The sequence below is a fragment of the Pyxicephalus adspersus genome, chromosome 5, assembly GCF_032062135.1.
Source record: "Pyxicephalus adspersus chromosome 5, UCB_Pads_2.0, whole genome shotgun sequence".
Lineage (NCBI taxonomy): Eukaryota > Metazoa > Chordata > Amphibia > Anura > Pyxicephalidae > Pyxicephalus > Pyxicephalus adspersus.
In genome coordinates, this window is record NC_092862.1 from 37,864,831 (window position 1) to 37,882,507 (window position 17,677).

A 17,677-nucleotide genomic window follows, 5' to 3' on the forward strand; every position below is an offset into this window, starting at 1 on the left:
ACTTAACATCTGTTAAGAGGGGAATTAGCCACAACGACTGCATGCATGTTTATTGAGTTAGTCAGCTTCTATATGTAATATAAAGTCCATAGCCATTGTACAATTCATGAAACTAGAAAACACCTTACAATATGATGTGCAAATATAGTCCCCCTTATGTATTTACATATTCTTAGATCATTTATTTAAAAGAAATGTTTTTGTTTTTTATATAATAAATAATTTGTATAATATAATTGATATAACTGTAATATTATAAAAAAACCTGTAATATTATAAAATGTATTTTTATATTATGATTATTATAATAATTAGTATACACATTTTATATGTATATCCTAAACAAACAATACCCCACACACTGAAGCCCCACCATCTATCAATAGCTAATCGGCTAGGTGACAGCCATTCCCCTGCAAGCCTGGAAAGTGAACATGTGTACTTTCTTTCCCTGGCAGCATAATGAAGGAAGATTCTGTCAGCAATAGTGTTATAACCCCTTCCACAAGGACCATGTTATAAAAGAAGAACAACAATGTTATAAAGGAATATGAATCTGGACTACAGAGGTTGTTTGAAGTCAGACCACTTAGTTCTTCTAGCTCATCTGAAAAATGTCTCCACCCTTCTCTGTTCAGACCAGATTTTCAGGATCTAGTCATCATGATGAGTGTTTCCCTTTAGGGATGAGGAATATTCACATTCTATTCAACAATCAAGGATCAATGGACTCCTTAGGAGAAGAACTTCTACATTTACCTTCTAGGTTTAAATTGTATGTCCTGCCTAAACCTTTTTATAAGGTTTTTGATATTTTAGAATATTGGTCAGGTTTTCACTGGTATTCAGGTCCACATTAGAAAGACAAATCCATACTCCCTGTCCTGTTGGCATTGTTTTACCTGGCAAGTGTGTGTGTGCATTGCAGGGTCTCTCCAACAGCAAAACAGAAATAAAATGCTGAACTTTATAACGACAGGGAAAGATCTCCTATTGGATTTTCACTTTGATCTGTATCCCTGTTGCTGAGTTTTCTGACCTTCATGTCTGGTGAAACACTTAATCTGGTTTCTGGGAATCATTCTGGCAAGTTCAAATTGATAAAACTAGACAAATGCATGATGACTACATCAATCACAAGGAGGGTATGGAGTGTTACCAGGTTCTAGCAACTATATCTCTGAAACCTTAGATATTTGTAAACATATTCTATTTCTTTGACATGAAAAACATAAATCTGTTTGCATCAGAGGGATCAGCACAAACACAGACATTTGTGTGGAGTGTACGGTCCCAGAATGCATGGAAAGTGGATGCAATTTCCTTCCCAAGGACAAACCTTCTGACTCATTACACCTTTCCCCTTCCTTACCTAATGCCTCATGTGTTACAAAAAATTCAGAATACAACAGAATTCAGGACCTGATGTTTATGCTTTGTGGCCATCAAAACCCCAGTTATTGGGGACAGAAACTCACAGGATCAAGTGCACCCTCATTTCAAGCAAGTGCATTTGGAAACACACGTGCAATAATAGTCATTGGAAAGGATGTTTCATGATTCTTTCCAACGACTAGTACTGCATGATGCATGAACGAGTGCAATACAGCACTGTTCTGCTCAATGCAGAGAGGAGGGGGGGAACGACAGAGGGGCACCCTGCTACACGCTCTCCCCCTTCCCTTGCATTAGGATCATTTGTCGTCCATCGTCCATGGAACCGTCAGGACGGTCGTTCAGACAATGGACGACTGGTGCTGTTCACTCGCCAGATTCTCTACCGATATCGGCTCCGAGCTGATTATCGGGCGAGAACCGTTGGACGTGTGTACGTAGCTTAAGTCTTTGGAACAATAGTTGTTTGCTGATCATAGATTATTGCAGAAACAGAGAAAACAGAAGCACAGAAAAGGAGATTGTTTAGAAACAGAGATAGTGCTGTCAATTTAAAAACAATGTGCAATACTAGGTGTGGCTTGATGCTGAATGATATTCTACAGGAAAATGACTGCAGATATGAGCTCCTACTGCAGCATTGTTTAGGCCACAATAGAGAGACAACTACTTTTAAAAGATTTGCTTATTTTTGCCACACTATCACAGGTAGCTCCATTTAGGGCTTAGCAGGTATTTGTGTGACTTTGAAGGGGGGAATGAGCTTTTTATGCTGTCCAGTCTTACTAAATATTTCATAAATGCTTGCCATACATGATGCCCTTCATACTTCTTATTTGCAAGCTATTGCTTGAGTAAACTAGGCCTTAGCCAGCATATAAATATAAAAAAAAGTAAAAGAACCAAAACTGTTTTGACAGGTTTTGTTTAATGGGAGGAAATATAAAATTACAATGCCATTAATGTAAAGACTGTGAGTGTTTAAATGTTGCTCATTAACAAAAGATTAGCAATAGAGAGAGCAGAAAGAATTTTATAAGTCTCGTAAACATGCAATCAGTATTTAATAAGAAAACTGGAAATAAAACTCAAACACAATGTTTATGGTAATGGTTTTGTTATGGTTCTCTGCACAACATAGAATGAACGTTAACATGAGTATGTATATTAATCATATATACATTTATAGATACTATTAAAACTAGCCGTGCTAGACTTGTATTGTCTTAAAGAAAGTCAAAACCTGTGATTATAAAAATAATATACCATGAAAAAATAGTGAACTGGATTGCCTTGGATTACAGGTTGGATTTATATTTTAGAAAAAGGTCAGATTGATTGCTAGGTTCAGGTTAGGGGTTAAGGAGTTAGTTTTGGGTTAAGGGTAAAATGTATATGTTCGAATGATAATGGGAAATTGGTTTAGGGGATAAACTAAAGTCAAGAGTTATTACATAATTATTACTTATATGTCGGCTGTGGGGGTCAATAGGGATTACCATACAAATATATGCATAGGTGCAGGGCACAGCAAAAGGCTATGTGGCATTAGTTAGGGCCACATTAGCAAAGATCTTAAGCGTGAGGATACAGGTAAGTATTTATTACATTGGAGAGCAGTCCAAAAAGATCAACATAAAGGTCAACTTTATTTTAGGATGCACCACTTTACAGGTAGAATGTGCATTTCATTTATCTTTACAAGGTATCTAAGTTGTCTATACAAGCTAAGAACTTGAAACTGTGAGGTTGTGGGGTTTATTTCCATGGACAGAGCCTTCTATCATTTAGTATTTTTAATGTTCCTTTATTTGTTATTATGATTATTATTATTAATATTATTATTATTAATAATAATAATAAAACAGGATTTATATACCACCAACATATTACGCTGCACTGTACATTAAATACATTTTTGCAACTAGAAGAAGGTAGGATGCTAGTGAGTAAACCTAAATCATAATGGATAAGTTATTACCACAACTATGCCAGGGGAAACGTCATAGAACACAGAAAACTTCACAGAAACAAAGATTTCAGTTTGGCCTATTACTTACTTGGGAAGACAGGTTCACCATTTTCCACTACAGGAAGCTCACAAACACATTCAAAGTTTCCATGGTTTCTTGACAGCCACTTATTAGCCTCAAATTGATATGTTTTTTTATTCCTCAAGTTCTGGAGGGTTATCTGTTAAAACACAAGACGTGATGTAAAATTCATATTCAGCGTGTTCTTACTTTTACAACAAATTCAAGCTTAAAGAATATCTAATGTTTAGGGGTGGAAACACGCAATTCACAATATATCATTATCAGGGGCCTGAAGAAAGATAAATCTGGTGTATTGCATAGTGACAGACTTTCTTCTTGTTTCATATAGGAAACATTTTGTAATTTAAAGCTGACCTAAACTAAAATTTTGAACTTACATAAAAGGGTAGGCCACTCTTTTTATATATAGTAACAACTGCCTTCTTTATTTTTGGGGGGGTTAAAACATGGGACCAGAGAAAACCTCTTGAGGGATTGATGAATCTACAAAAGTAAAGTTGAGTGAGTGTTTTTCTTTTTTAGTGTAGTTTTGCTTTAAATACAGGGCCCATGTATGTCTTTATAGAAGTCATGTCATACATCAAGTCACGTCTATACAGAAATCAGAAGTAAAGCAATTAATAAACACTCATAGTTGTAAGAAGCAGATCTTATTTCCGGCCTCATATGATATATTCACATGTAGAGAGTAACATATTACCACAGGTCATAAAGCAGATCACTGTACAATTACATTACTTCTGTGTCTGTCATTTAGAAACTCTGGATCAATCACACCTTTGGCCTTGACACAGCTTGTTGAGTTGTATGTTTGTGAGACAGTATAAGGGTTTCTATAATATACATGTAATTGTTTGATCGCTAATGTTTTTATAGTTCAGGATTCTGATCTGCTATATATCCTGCTTTATCTAGTACAGGCATGGGCAAACTACAGCCCCCGGGCCGTATACGGCCCAATGGGGATGTTTCTCTGGGTGATCCACAGCTCTGGCTGGTGCCACCTCGAGCAGGGTCAGGGAAAGGAGCCCACTGGGGGGGGGGGGGGGGTGTACAGTCACAGCTGTGGAACACGTCCCCAGATCTGAGCCAGAGATGGGAGAGTGGGCAGGTTGTGTGTAGTGACACAACACGCCCACACTCCCATCGCAGGCTCAGACCTGCAATGGGAGAGTAGGCAGGGTTATGTCATCATGACATCACGTTCAGGGGAATAATGATGGCATAACCCCGCCCACTCTACTATTGACCCGGCCCCTCTGGCAAATTTTTTTTCAGATTGTGGCCCCTGACTAAAAAAAGTTTGCCCACCTCTGATCTATTATTGGCCTCTTTTCACTTAGGACTATGTATGAAAGACATGTTTTAGTATAATGAAACAAGAACAGTGTAGAGCTGATACTTTTTTCCAGGCATGATTGAGTGAACAGCCTCAACTCCTGTGGTGCCACTTGCAGCTCACGAGCTGCATGCGGCCCTTCGACACTCATTGTGGGGCCAGCAGAGCCCCTGCTGATAGTTGTCTGTGTTTTCCTTAATTTGATGCTTACTCGCTGGTAAAAAAAACTAGCATTTTGTTTCATATTACTCTCTATGTGCTGCCCATTCTATTGCATGTTTATATTATGAATCTTGCTAAAAGAAAAAGTAAAGGTGGCATAAGTGATTTTTAAGATGGTTGTATGAAGCAGAAATGTATATTAAAATAATTTGTGAAGTAGCTACAATAGCAGATATTTCTAGCAGTTTCATGTACTCTGTTTGCAGTCAGTAGGCCTGATTAATTAACCTCCCTGACAGTATTACCGAGTGTGGCTCGGGGTTAATTTTCAGTACCAAAAGCGGTAACCCCGAGCCACACTTGGGGTGGAATTTTAATGGAGATTGGAACGCTTACCTGGTCCCCACATGCCCCCAGTGTCCTCCTGGCATCGCCGTCCTCCAGCAGTGCCCTCCCAGCATCTGTGTCACCTGGTGATGCCTGGGGACGTGAGGCCAGGGGACGTAGATGCCGGGCGGGCATGGGATGCAGCATGCGGCTGGGGGCAGGTCCAGGAGGGAAATTTAAAATAATAAGTACTTTAAATGTACTGCTTTGACATTTAAAAATACTTATATAAGCAAACCGCCAGGTTAAAGCTCTCCAAGGCTGGAGAGGATACACTTTTATCATTGAAACCTGAAATTAATTTCTTAAAAGTAATTTGCTTTTTGTTAGCAAATGTTTTCAAGTCTGGACCAGATACATTTCAGGTTTGCTGGATCCCCTAGCTTCACTGATGAAAGTGTATTCTCTCCAGCCTTGGAGAGCTTTATTAAATCAAGCCCTATGACTCCAGTCCTCAGCTACTTACAAATGTTACGTAAAGCCTTTTTGTAATGTCAGTGGTCACAATAAAGGCTCTAATATCAACATCTACACTATCCTACATTTTTAGTAAATCAATCTTATTATGTTCATCTGTTTATGTTTATTGGATGACAATCTGGAAGAATATGAAGAAATATACAGTTTTATGTCATAGAGCAAAAAGAATGAAAAACTAAGAAAAAAAATCAGAAGGACTTTTGAATGTCATGCCTTGTTCATTTTCTAATGCTCTCTTCAACACTTCACTGTCCCATTTATTCTGATCAGAGGACTGCTATATAAATGTATTTGTACACAAGAATCATTCTAATTGATTAACACCAGAGACATCTTGTGGTCACTCGTGTAATATCAGCCAACCAGTAATTCCTCATGGATAGACTGGGTATTATTGGAGGCTGCAACATTTCATGCAGATTTGTAGAGTAGGAAGAATAAAGTTTATTGTTGATCTATATGCTGATATAAATATATAAGCAATCTCTCACACCTCCCTACCACTTCCCTCTAACTGTCCACTGAAATAATAAATATATGATAAAACGAAAAAGCACTGCTGTTAAAAAACCTGGAGAGATCAGAATATCTTCCTTAAGGAGGTAAGGGAAAACTTTAATGATACAGGATGGGTTAGAGAGGGGTGGGTGGGATAATGCTGCAACATCCTTACAGCAGACTCACATCCAGGGACTTTAATTTTAAAACAAGTGTTACTATAGAAATAAAAAAAATTAATGTGTGCACAGAGGGTAACGAGTTGAAAATTATTAAATAAAAATATTTTTTATCAGAAAAACAAAAAAAAAAGTTGTTACACCTGTTTTTTTCTAATGCCTAAATAACGTGAACAAATAAAATGAATAGCAATACAGATTATTCCTATTTAACGGTTTAAAATATTTTGCAATTTGGTAAGAAAAACAAGTCCAGGAAAAGGAAGAAATTAAGGTGTATCTCTGGGTAACTAAGCTACTAGTTTTTAAAATAAAGTAAAGCTCAATATCTCTGTCAATTACATAATAAAATACTCTGGGTCCTGGTATTTAACAGATATAGGTCCACTGGGTACTGCACCATACACAAGCAATTCATATACAGTTCAAGCAGATCTTTTTTCACGACTTACTAAACAAAATTGCAAAGACTGTTTATGAAAAGAACAAATCAATCAGGCCTGTGGTCTGCATAGAACTGATCTCTCCCCAATACTGATTTAACATGACTTGCCCTGCACTTTGTCTTTGTGTAGGGGTGGCCATCTTGGTACAGGTAGGCCTTTGTTTTCCCATTTTCCAGTCTCTAGCCAGGGGAACAGTGAGCAGCACAGTAGTGCAATCTCACTCTAAATCTGTTTAGATTAGCAGTCAGAGGCAGTAGTGCCTGAGATCTCATATTGGAGGTACAGTATACAGCTGTGGGCTGTAGGAAGGGCATTTTTGGGTACATTGTCATGGTACTGCTAAGGAACAAATAACATTTCTGGATGATCTCTTTACTTTTTGAGGTAAGTTCCTGTCCACACTGTTGAAACTAGTGGATACCTGTAACAAGACAAAAAGTATTTTCAGAAGGTAGCCCAAATTATTGCAGTGCAGGCATTACCCTTAGCCCAAGACTCCTGCTAACCCTGGAAGCCACCATCTTCCTTTTCTTCTTTTTTCCCAAGACAATCTTTGACCATCTTGATTGGCTATGTCAGGAAGATGTTCAATCATTCCTGACACACACACAAGAGAATCCGAGATTGCTGGCACAGCCCAGTTTTGTTGCCAGAAACCCGGAGCAATCAGGCAGGTAGGACACATTATTGCAGAATTACATTGCCTGTCCCTTTCTGCAATAATAACCTGCCTGACTAAGCACTAATAAATGTTCCACTTTAAATATTTCAACTGGATGTGTGCATGTGCACATAAATATGACAAGTCTCTGTAGAGTTTATCCCATTGCACAGGAATTCCACAATAAAACTTTAGAAAATATTAAATATGCCTACTATTATATCACAGCATGTAAAATAGGCAGGTAGTAAATGAAGAACAAGTAATATGTTTATCTGGCACCTAGGGAAATTTCCAACCGCTTATACTTTAGATAAAAGATTGCTTCATATCCTTCCACTGCCGAGCGAGCTAACAGCAAAAGTGAATTTAAGAGCTGAAATGATACTTCTTGCATGATGATAAAATTATTTAAATTGTTATTATTTAAATTGGTTTTCTAAACAAAGAGTTAAAATGATTTTTTTGTGCTGAAAAATCACTAGAAACTGTTTCCCTGGCCAAATTTAGGAACCTAGGGTAGCATGGGGGAATTCTGAATACATTTTTCTCTTCTAATTGTGTAAAGAAACAGGCACATTTTTACACAACAATGGGAAAATGGCTTTGTATAACTGGAAATAATTGCTGTGATTTCACTTGGTTAACCGTCACACTTGTTCACAAGTACTTTCCCCAAAGTACTTTCTGCCAAGCACTTTTACCCTCAAGTACCCCTCTTAGTGATTAGCAACAAGCACTGCCTGCTGCTCCCTGACTAGCAAAAGCAAAAAATGGCACCTTAGTTGTGCACAATCTTTAAAGAGGGCTGAATTGATGTCAGCTGTTTGTAGAAGATGGAGACAAACGTGAACACATGAAAGAAAAACTCCCATATAGGTTATTGAGCAGAGCGATTTGCAAACAGGCAGGTAGTAAGAAAGGTGATACTGTGTTTGCCATGACAGGTGAACAGCCTTTACTCTTTAGTAAATCAGTGCCACAAAGTCCTGCAAATGATAGACTTCTTCTAGCACAACTCAAAAAGCAGTCACCAAAATAATGTGAAATTAGATACCAGATCTCTGTCTGCTGACTAAATAAAATACTACATGATAATAATTTGCAATACTCCTTATTTATGGAAATGAATAGATCATTTTAAAATGTCTAGACCTCTGGTTATGTCCAATGTCAGAATTTACACTAAACTCTATGGATCTGCGGACATTGAGGTCTGATGATATACAATCACATATTTATAAACTGTGTGCCTTGTTCCCATATCCTTCAGGAGATGAATAAAACAGAAGAACTTCTTTGTGGAATCTTGGTGAATGAACATTTTGGCTTACTGTCTTCTTCCTTTGGTATTTTCTCCTCAGGGCTAAACATGTACATAATAGAGTGGATTTACTTTAATTGTTTTGTTGCATTTCTGCAGATGACACAGTATTTTAGAGGTTAAAAGAGCTACCAGTTTTTAAATTTGAACACATCTATTTAATAAACAAATACAAATGCAAAGTAGGCAAACAACTAAATAAACAGATGAAGTACATTTATGTCAAGGGATTTGCAAGACTGTTAAGCTACTTCTGTCTTGTTTTGGTGCCTTATGGATAATCCTACTGATTCTTGGATCAACTCACTGGACCAAGGTGATGATGCAGATTTATTGTTCGGTGGTCAGGTAAAAGATGAAGAGGAAACATAAATAGCTGCAAAGGAAAACTTGAAAATGCCCTGGGCAATGCAATATAACAGCACTGTAATGCAACACATGTTTAGCTTCACAGCACTGAAAAACCAATGACAAGAAAATCACTTAACATAACATATATACTCAAGTATAAACCAATGGTTTTTTTGGGTCCCTTAAAGACTTTAGAAAATCTACCTCTTATACCTGGTCTCCCACTTGTCCTACAACTGTTACAGAGATCCCTGGTTTTCTATATGCTGAATGGTACTTAATAGTGTTGGTGTTCGAATTCGGGTTGTCCTTATATTCGACCTGAATATGAATGTTCAAATTCGGATAGACCCGACCCAAAAAAAAACGAGATTCAACAGCAAAAACTCAAATAAATAAATGTAAAAAATGTGTTAAAAAAATTAATGTTAAATTAATTTATTGAGTGTTTGTGTTTATTTAACTAATGTTTTTTTTTTTTTACAGGTTATCCTGCAATGACATCATATCTCTTACTCTGTAACACACTTTCCAGCACAGTAATATTCTGATACACTTGTGCGCATTACAGAGTAAGAGATACTTGTGGGGCATCTTTCCATTGATTGCAGCAGTGAGTCTGCAATCACTGAGAAAAGTGTGCGATGCCCAGGGCGCTACAGGTTAATTAACCTGTAGTGCCCCAGAGATTGCACACTGAGCTAATCAATGAAGAGTGTGCGCTCCCCGTGGCACTACAGTGGGCACTATAGTGGAACTGCAGATTTTATCTGCAGTTCAGTTCCCACGGTCATATGAATGTTGGAACTTTGCGGTCACAGCTGTGACTGCAGGCGATCCCTGAGCACTAGAGGTTGAATGGGAACAAGTTTCCCCATTCATCACATCTAGTGCCCTGGGTTCTTGGATAGAGAAACTCTATCCAAGAACACATACAACTAGTAAAGGGCTGCAAGCGCAATCTGACTGCTCTTGCAGCCCTTAATAGTCCCTAAAAATAACCCGAATTCTCCCACCATTGACTTCAATGGTGTTTGAATACGGCATTCGATCACCCAAACAATTTCTCACTATTCGATCGAATAGCTATTGAATCGAATAGTGAGATATTCAACCAACACTAGTGCTTAATACACATTTCTGTATTACATGTTGTGTGTTGTGGCCACAGATCTGCACATTCCTGTGCCTACTTGGTTCTGTCAGAACCAAGGTGTGAAGTGATGATATTGATAATAGTGATGATGGTGATGGGAAGGGGGAGTATATGTTGTACTGTGGATGGGAAGGTGTAAGTGCTACTTTCTATCCTAGACTCAAGTCAAGACGTATTTCCTGTTTTTTAAGTAAAAAAGTACTTTGGCTTATATTCAGATCTACTTATTTTTGAGACAATTTGTAATAGGTATTTCAGTAGCTATATATCTGTTTGCCTGGAGTTCCACTTTCAAAAATACCACCTAAATATGAAATATTGCCGGTGGGACTGGCAGAATTCATAAAACTGCCATCAATTACAAATCTATTACTGCGATTTCCTGGCGGATCATTCTTTAATGCTAAGTGAGCAATGTAGATATTAAAACTGCTGGGAAGAAAGAACCTTTTTTTTCTCTTATCCCTAATTGCTTCCTCTTGCGAAGGGAATTCATTGACACCCTTCAAATTATAATATGAGATTTATGGCATGTGGTAATCAAATGGACTGTAGAAAATACAATAGAACATATGGCACAAAAAATCATGTGGGCATAATTAAAATGACTTAAGTTCGATTCCATTTTGATATTCCTAAAGTACACAGATTTAAAGCAGCCAGATGGTATAATTTGTTATGCAAAGCGATTCTTGCTATCAAGCTGCAGTTGTGTTGCTCCAGTCAGAAAGTAAACAAGAGGAGATAAATATTTGGTGATTATTACCCATACGTAAGCTATTTCTAAGAAAAAAGTAAAACTAATAGAATAATATAAACTAATATAAGAAAACACTTCTACAAGCAAATGGATGGTGATAAAACCATGTAAAGACTTTTCCAAGAGAAAGAAGGACATGATTTTATTTTGAAATAGGAAACTTTATATTATTGAGTATAAATTAAGCTGTATCTATGTCTGTTGAATTTTTATCTTAGTTTTGAACAGTGGTGAGAGGTTAGAAACTCAGTCAATTTCTTTTGCTATGATGATTTACTTTCTTAATGTACTAGTATTAATTCTCACAGAAACGGAAAGTTATTTAAAGTTCAGATTGAGTTATTTCCAGAACATAAATAGATGAAAATCTTCCAATGGCACATTTCCAAGGAAAAACCAGAGCAAACTCCCTCTCTTAATGAAACTCCGTATGGACAATTACAGCAGTGTACATCAGACATGAATTAATTTCAGCTTGAGCTACTGAACTCTGTAACTGATTTTTTTCAGTAAAGCAACAATAATAGACTTGAAAATATGTGAAAAAGTTCTAATTACTCAAAGTGAAAAGTCATCCGTTTTCTGGAATCTGTGGGTAGTTGCGCAAAACATGTCTAGCACTGGTGGCCAGCAGGATAAAAAAATTGGATTGTGTTGGTTGCCAGTTAAAAAAGTGAAATGTATGGCACCATAAATTAGTGTGAGTGTATGGCTGGAGTCAGTTGTCGAATGCACCAGTGGAGGTGGAGTGGTGTTCTTTAAAGTGAAGGGGGACACTAATGCTTCATGGGAAGGAGAAGGGGGCACTAATGCTGGATGAGGTGTGGGGGTTATTGGCATCTAGACCCACTGTCTACCTCTGCCAGGACCCCGGTCTTTAACAATTTTAACATTGTTTAAAGTCTCTGACCATTGCGTGGGCTCTGGACACATCTTGTTGCATACCCGTGGTCTCTGATTCTTGTAGCATGTCTGCAGTTCCTAACATTGTTCTGTACCATTACCATTACATTCTTAGGCAATATCAGGGGCCACACTTAGGGACCCATATATCCAGTATGTTGACCACCACTGACCTAGAGCCTCTTGGCTGATGCATTTCTGCTGTACAAAGGACAATGGTGTACATAGGAAAGGCAATATTATAATGTCCCTATCTATTACTTAGAGAAAAGGAATTCTTTATCACCAACAAAAGAAATACATGATGGTAGCATATGAGCATTGGTTATTACACAATGTTATACATCGTGTTACAGACCTATAAAATACAGATGGCATTATCTCATTTTCATATCACTTTCTCAGTACCTAAACTGGAGCAGTAGATTGAAGAATATACTGTCATCTGGAGTAACACATTCAGTGATGTAAAGGGAATGTGATCAGGATGAAAATTGCAGAATTGTATGGACCGAATACTCCTTCAGGAATACAACACAAAGCTGAATTTCCCTCCATTCTTCGGTACAGAAAGGACTTAACCTGCTTAGGCAGTCAATGTGGAGGGGAGAATATAAAGCAGGACTGTGCAATGTTATTATCCCTGTGCTAGCTCCCCAATCCTTCATGGCAATAAGGCTGCTATTGTTCTGTAATCCAGGCTGCCAGACGACACAGCTTTCATAAGCAATAAAAAAAGACCGCACAGACTTTCAAGACCCAAAGTATTTGTTGCAGGGCGGCAAAGACAAAATATGACATTTTCCCAGAGATTAAAGCTCCGATGAGAATTATGGCCTTTTTTTCCTACGTTATCATTGTCAAGACTATACTCATGGTCCCAAAGCTATTTATAAACAGATTAAATATGTGTAGGACTGAGTTAAAGCAACCAAAAGCAAAATTGTTTTGTTTAAACAATAACGTTAATAAAAATTATATAAATCTTACCTTTTTAAGATTCCACTCAGGATAATCCCCAGCTCCATCGTGCTCGAGTCTAATCTTGTATATCTTTCCTATATTTTCTAATTCTACCTATTATGGTAAAAAAAAGAGGATTAATTTGGAGCAAATATATAAAACAAAACATAATTTACTGAGTGGTTTTAAAATAGTAAAGTAAATATAGTGGAAACACCCTACCCACCACAGTAAATTTTAGAAAACTATGTTATCACAATACAAAAATATGACATAATATATAATATTATCCAAAATCCATTAAGACTATAGTTGCAGAAGGTCACCTGCTGGTACACATAACAAACTGAGTTAGGAAAAATGTTCCAGTATCACTGGACAGTGGGAAGAAAAATGTCCTAGTGTTGTCAGTAAGTGACAAAAAAAGACCCAATTTTGGTACATTTGGTAATTTTGTGTGTGCTGAGGTGCATTGCAGTACCTTCCAAATGACACAATGATGCATAGTTTGACCCCCCCTCTTTTATAAAAAAAAACTTTGTACGGAACTTTTTCCTGCAGTTTTCTAACGTTTCTACATATAGTAACCTATTCCTCCCCTTCCCCAGCACCAGAGATGGAGTGTTGAGTGTCAAACATATGGAATTGCCCTTCAGTCTTGGGGTACTAGAAGCCCAGTCTACGTAATAGTAAACATCACAGAATCTGTCAATGACCTAAACAAAATGAGCAGGATGATATGAGTGTCATTCTGCCTAAAAAGGACCAGCAGCACTAGAATAAAGATAAGGCTAGCATCAGTGCTGGCATTATTCTTGATAATTTTTCTTACTTTTTTAAAAACTAAAAACACTTTACACCTTAAAGGAGCCTGTCATGATAGCAATATGTTCTGATTATCCAGGCAGCCAGGCCTTTCTATAAAGATAAAGAATAGCAGCATTTTTCTGGCATGACTGGTGTATGTCAAAGATAGTACATGATGCCAAGGTTCATGCAGTTTTTAGAGCAAAGTTAAATTTCTGTACTCCAAAATATGTGAGTAAAGAGCTGTAAATAACACGTGTTTAGTATTTGTCAGTTTGTGCATAAAATAGGAAGAGACCATTTGTTCGTCTATCAGTTACGTCAAGGCTAATTATTAGTAAATGGAAGATGGAGTAATAGGTTTTCATCTCGTGAATAGTTGCCGTCTTTAGCTTGCTCCATGGCTAGCTGTTTTATTGGAGTAATTGCAGCTGTGAAAAACATAAGTGCTTACACTGAATCTTAAATAGACTTTTTATTTATCCCCGCCATTGTACTTCTCCCGCCTTCTGCACTGCACTACATAATTTACCTCTCTTAAGATGCCAAATGTGAATTAATTTTCCATTATTTTTATAATCGTTGTAAATAGTAAATAGTTCTACAGTCTGCATTGGGAGAATAATGCTCAGTGTTTAAAATTAAACAAAGAACAGAATAAATGCTGTGACATTTTTTTGTATGCTTTATGTGTTCTATAACAGTGTTTCTCACCTCTGGTTCTTAGGCATCACAAAAGAATAACGTTAACCTGTTTTGAAAATATCATGGGTTGGCTATTTCGGACCTCCTTTTAAAATTGCTAGTTCACTGGCTGCTATGCTAATCCAACAGCTTTGAAGAAATTGTAGTGTATTTTTGAATTATGTAATAAAAAGAAGAAAATATTGCATATAATTATTGGGTAGGTATATTGAGCTCCAGCCTTTTATCCAAGTATTTTCCTCTGTATCTTTAAGAAATGTTGTAAAGAGCCTGCTGTTTACAGAGATCAATAGCATGTGATATTTATACATACAAATGGATGCCTCACCTATCTGGCTCTTCCCTTACTGAAAGACTCCATGTAAAGTTTCAGTGAAAACAGATTTGTCCTGTGCCGGTGAAGAGGTCCATGCTGTGGGCACAATGGTTGGGCATCACACATCTACAGTGGGAGCCTCTGCTGCCTCCATGCCAGCTATTCTATGCACTCTATGGGACTGGAATATCAAACTAGCAGATCAACACTGCAGACTACACATGAAAAGTAAAGCTTATCAGTGTGACAATCAGGTCTTACTTTGTATCAGGGGAACTGATGAGCTTCATTAGTTTCCAAGAGCAAGAACACATTTTTGTTACAGCTAAGTTAAAAAAAATCAGGTTTTGTGTCACTTAATTTAGTATGACTGAATTACACTGGTTTATTCACATTGGTATTCATCACTCATTTTATTTGTTTCCATTCACCAAAAGGTGTCATCCCTAGGGCTGGCAGACAGCTGCAGTTGTGCATTGTGACCCAGTCTGGCTGCTATATGTGTGGACATAGAAGGGGTATTTGTTTATCTAGATGTAGTGAGTATGCACTTTGACATCTTCACCTTGTGTGCCAGAGAACCTTCGCCCACCATTCGCTGTACTTCAATGGTGACCTAATCTATATGCTTCCTTTTATTTAAACCAGAAGGGTTCAAAATTCTATGTCGTGTTTTAAAAGTTTTTTTTGTATAACAAAGAACATATATTTAGTAAAGTACAGATATAAAACATTGGTTGTAAAGAAATCTATTTTAATTTTATTTCCCCTGAATACTTTATAAGTAACTGCCCTGGAGCTTTTATGCAGATCAGGATGCACATATATAATTCACATCATATTTACATAGTATGTTAGGTTGAAAAAAAGACATAAGTCCATCAAGTTCAACCACTAGGGAATTAAACATATCCCAGATATAAAACCCTATAAGACATAGTTGGCCCAGAGAGCAACAAAAAAAAAACCCTGGTACAATTTCCATGAGGCAATCTGATGTTCACTGGATCAACAGTCACTGTTATTTTTACTTTAAAACCTTAATACCTAGTTATATTCTGTGCTTCTAGAAAGGCATCCAGCTTTTTCCTAAAGCAATCTATAGTAGTTGCTGAAACTACTTCCTGATAAAGCCGATTCCACATTTTTACAGACCTTACAGTGAAGAATCCCTTCCTTTTCCGGAGCTTAATCTTCTTTACCTCCAGACACAAAGAGTGCCCTCATGGGAAAGTGAGTTTTCTATATGGACCGTTTATTTATTTATACAGGGTGATCATATCTCCCCTTATACTTCTCTTCCCAAAGGAGAATAGATTCAGTTCAGCCAATCTCTCCTCATAGCTGAGCTCCTCCATTCCTTTTATTAATTTAGTTGCCCTTCTCTGCACTCTCTCCAATTCCACAATGTCCTATTTGTGAACTGGTGCCCAAAACTGGACTGCATATTCCAGATGTAGTCTGACCAATGCTTTGTACAGGGGCAGGATTATATCTCCATCTGTGCAGTCTATTCCTCTTTTAATACAAGAAAGTACTTTGCTAGCTTTAGATATTGCAACTTGGTGTTGCATGCTGTTATTAAGTCTATGATCTACCAGAACCCCAGATCCATTTCCTTTTCTGACTCCCCCAAATGTATTATGAAGCATAATGGAAGTATGACGCATGGATGCTGTTAGCCCCCAAGTGCATAATTTTACATTTATCTATATTAAATGTCATTTGCCACTTGGTTGCCCAATCAAACAGTACATCCAGGCCTACTTGTAGATTATAGACATCATGTAAGGAGTAAATTCCATTACATAGTTTGGTGTCATCTGCAAACACAGAAATGGTACTTTTAATCCCAAACTCTATAATATTTATAAAGATGTTAAACAGTCCCAACACTGAACCCTGGGTTACACCACTAATAACCTTGGACCATTCAGAGTATGAACCATTAATTACAACTCTCTGGATGCGGTCTTTAAGCCAGTTCTCTATCCATTTACAGAATGACTTTTCTAAACCTATTGATCCTAACTTGCATATTAACCGTCTGTGCCGTACAGTGTCAAATGCTTAAGCAAAGTCCAAATACACCATATCAACTGCTACCTTGAAAGTGACTAAAGTGTCTCTAAAAATTAGAAATAATGGCTATGCAATAACCAAGCTCAGCTCTTTGAGGACACGTGGATGTAATCAGTGAATCAAAATATCAAAGCTAGCCAGGAAACTAGCATTTTTAAATGAGAGTTCAGCAATGACAAGCTTACTATCTTTCCGTCTACGGGTTTATTTTAAACTTCATATGTAATTTTATTTCCATGTTACTAAATGAGTGACTTAACCACCTGATGGCTTACTAACAGAATTTTGGTTTATGTTTCCTACAAATTAGCTTACTGTCAAATAATCAAATCACCCAGTAGTGAGACACAGGCAAAATTCCCTTCCGAGATAAATATTTAGTTTTGTTTTTCCAGAGTACTAACAAAACAAATCTCTACCTCAATGTTTAGGACATACTCCACTTTGGGGGTAATATATTATTTATAACACGTATGTAAAATGTAATTACCATGAACTCGTCTTCTTGTCTTGCCTTAAAGATGTGGCCTTTCTTGCCAGTTCCAAGTATTATTGGACTAGTGGCACCTTTGCTTCCATATACCCGTAGGGAGACACCAGCTGATGTCCCTGCACTGCCAGTCAAGATGGACACTTTCCATTCATTTGAGGAATGAGCTGGATTTCCAGAAGTGTTCAGCTTTTTGCCATCTACAATAAATAAGAA

General features: G+C 37.3%; 1 protein-coding gene across 2 annotated transcripts in view; it reads right to left on the bottom strand.

The window, feature by feature from the left end:
- The window catches only part of RP1 (RP1 axonemal microtubule associated), a 198,862-nt gene that overhangs the window by 119,384 nt on the left and 61,801 nt on the right, over nucleotides 1-17,677 (bottom strand). For both annotated transcript variants that reach the window (XM_072411198.1, XM_072411197.1), the window contains exons 18-20: nucleotides 17,462-17,661; nucleotides 13,089-13,175; nucleotides 3,456-3,588 (exon numbers count right to left, since the gene is read on the bottom strand). In XM_072411198.1, the coding sequence (XP_072267299.1) occupies nucleotides 3,456-3,588; nucleotides 13,089-13,175; nucleotides 17,462-17,661 (420 nt within the window). The remainder of the gene's footprint in view (nucleotides 1-3,455; nucleotides 3,589-13,088; nucleotides 13,176-17,461; nucleotides 17,662-17,677) is intronic.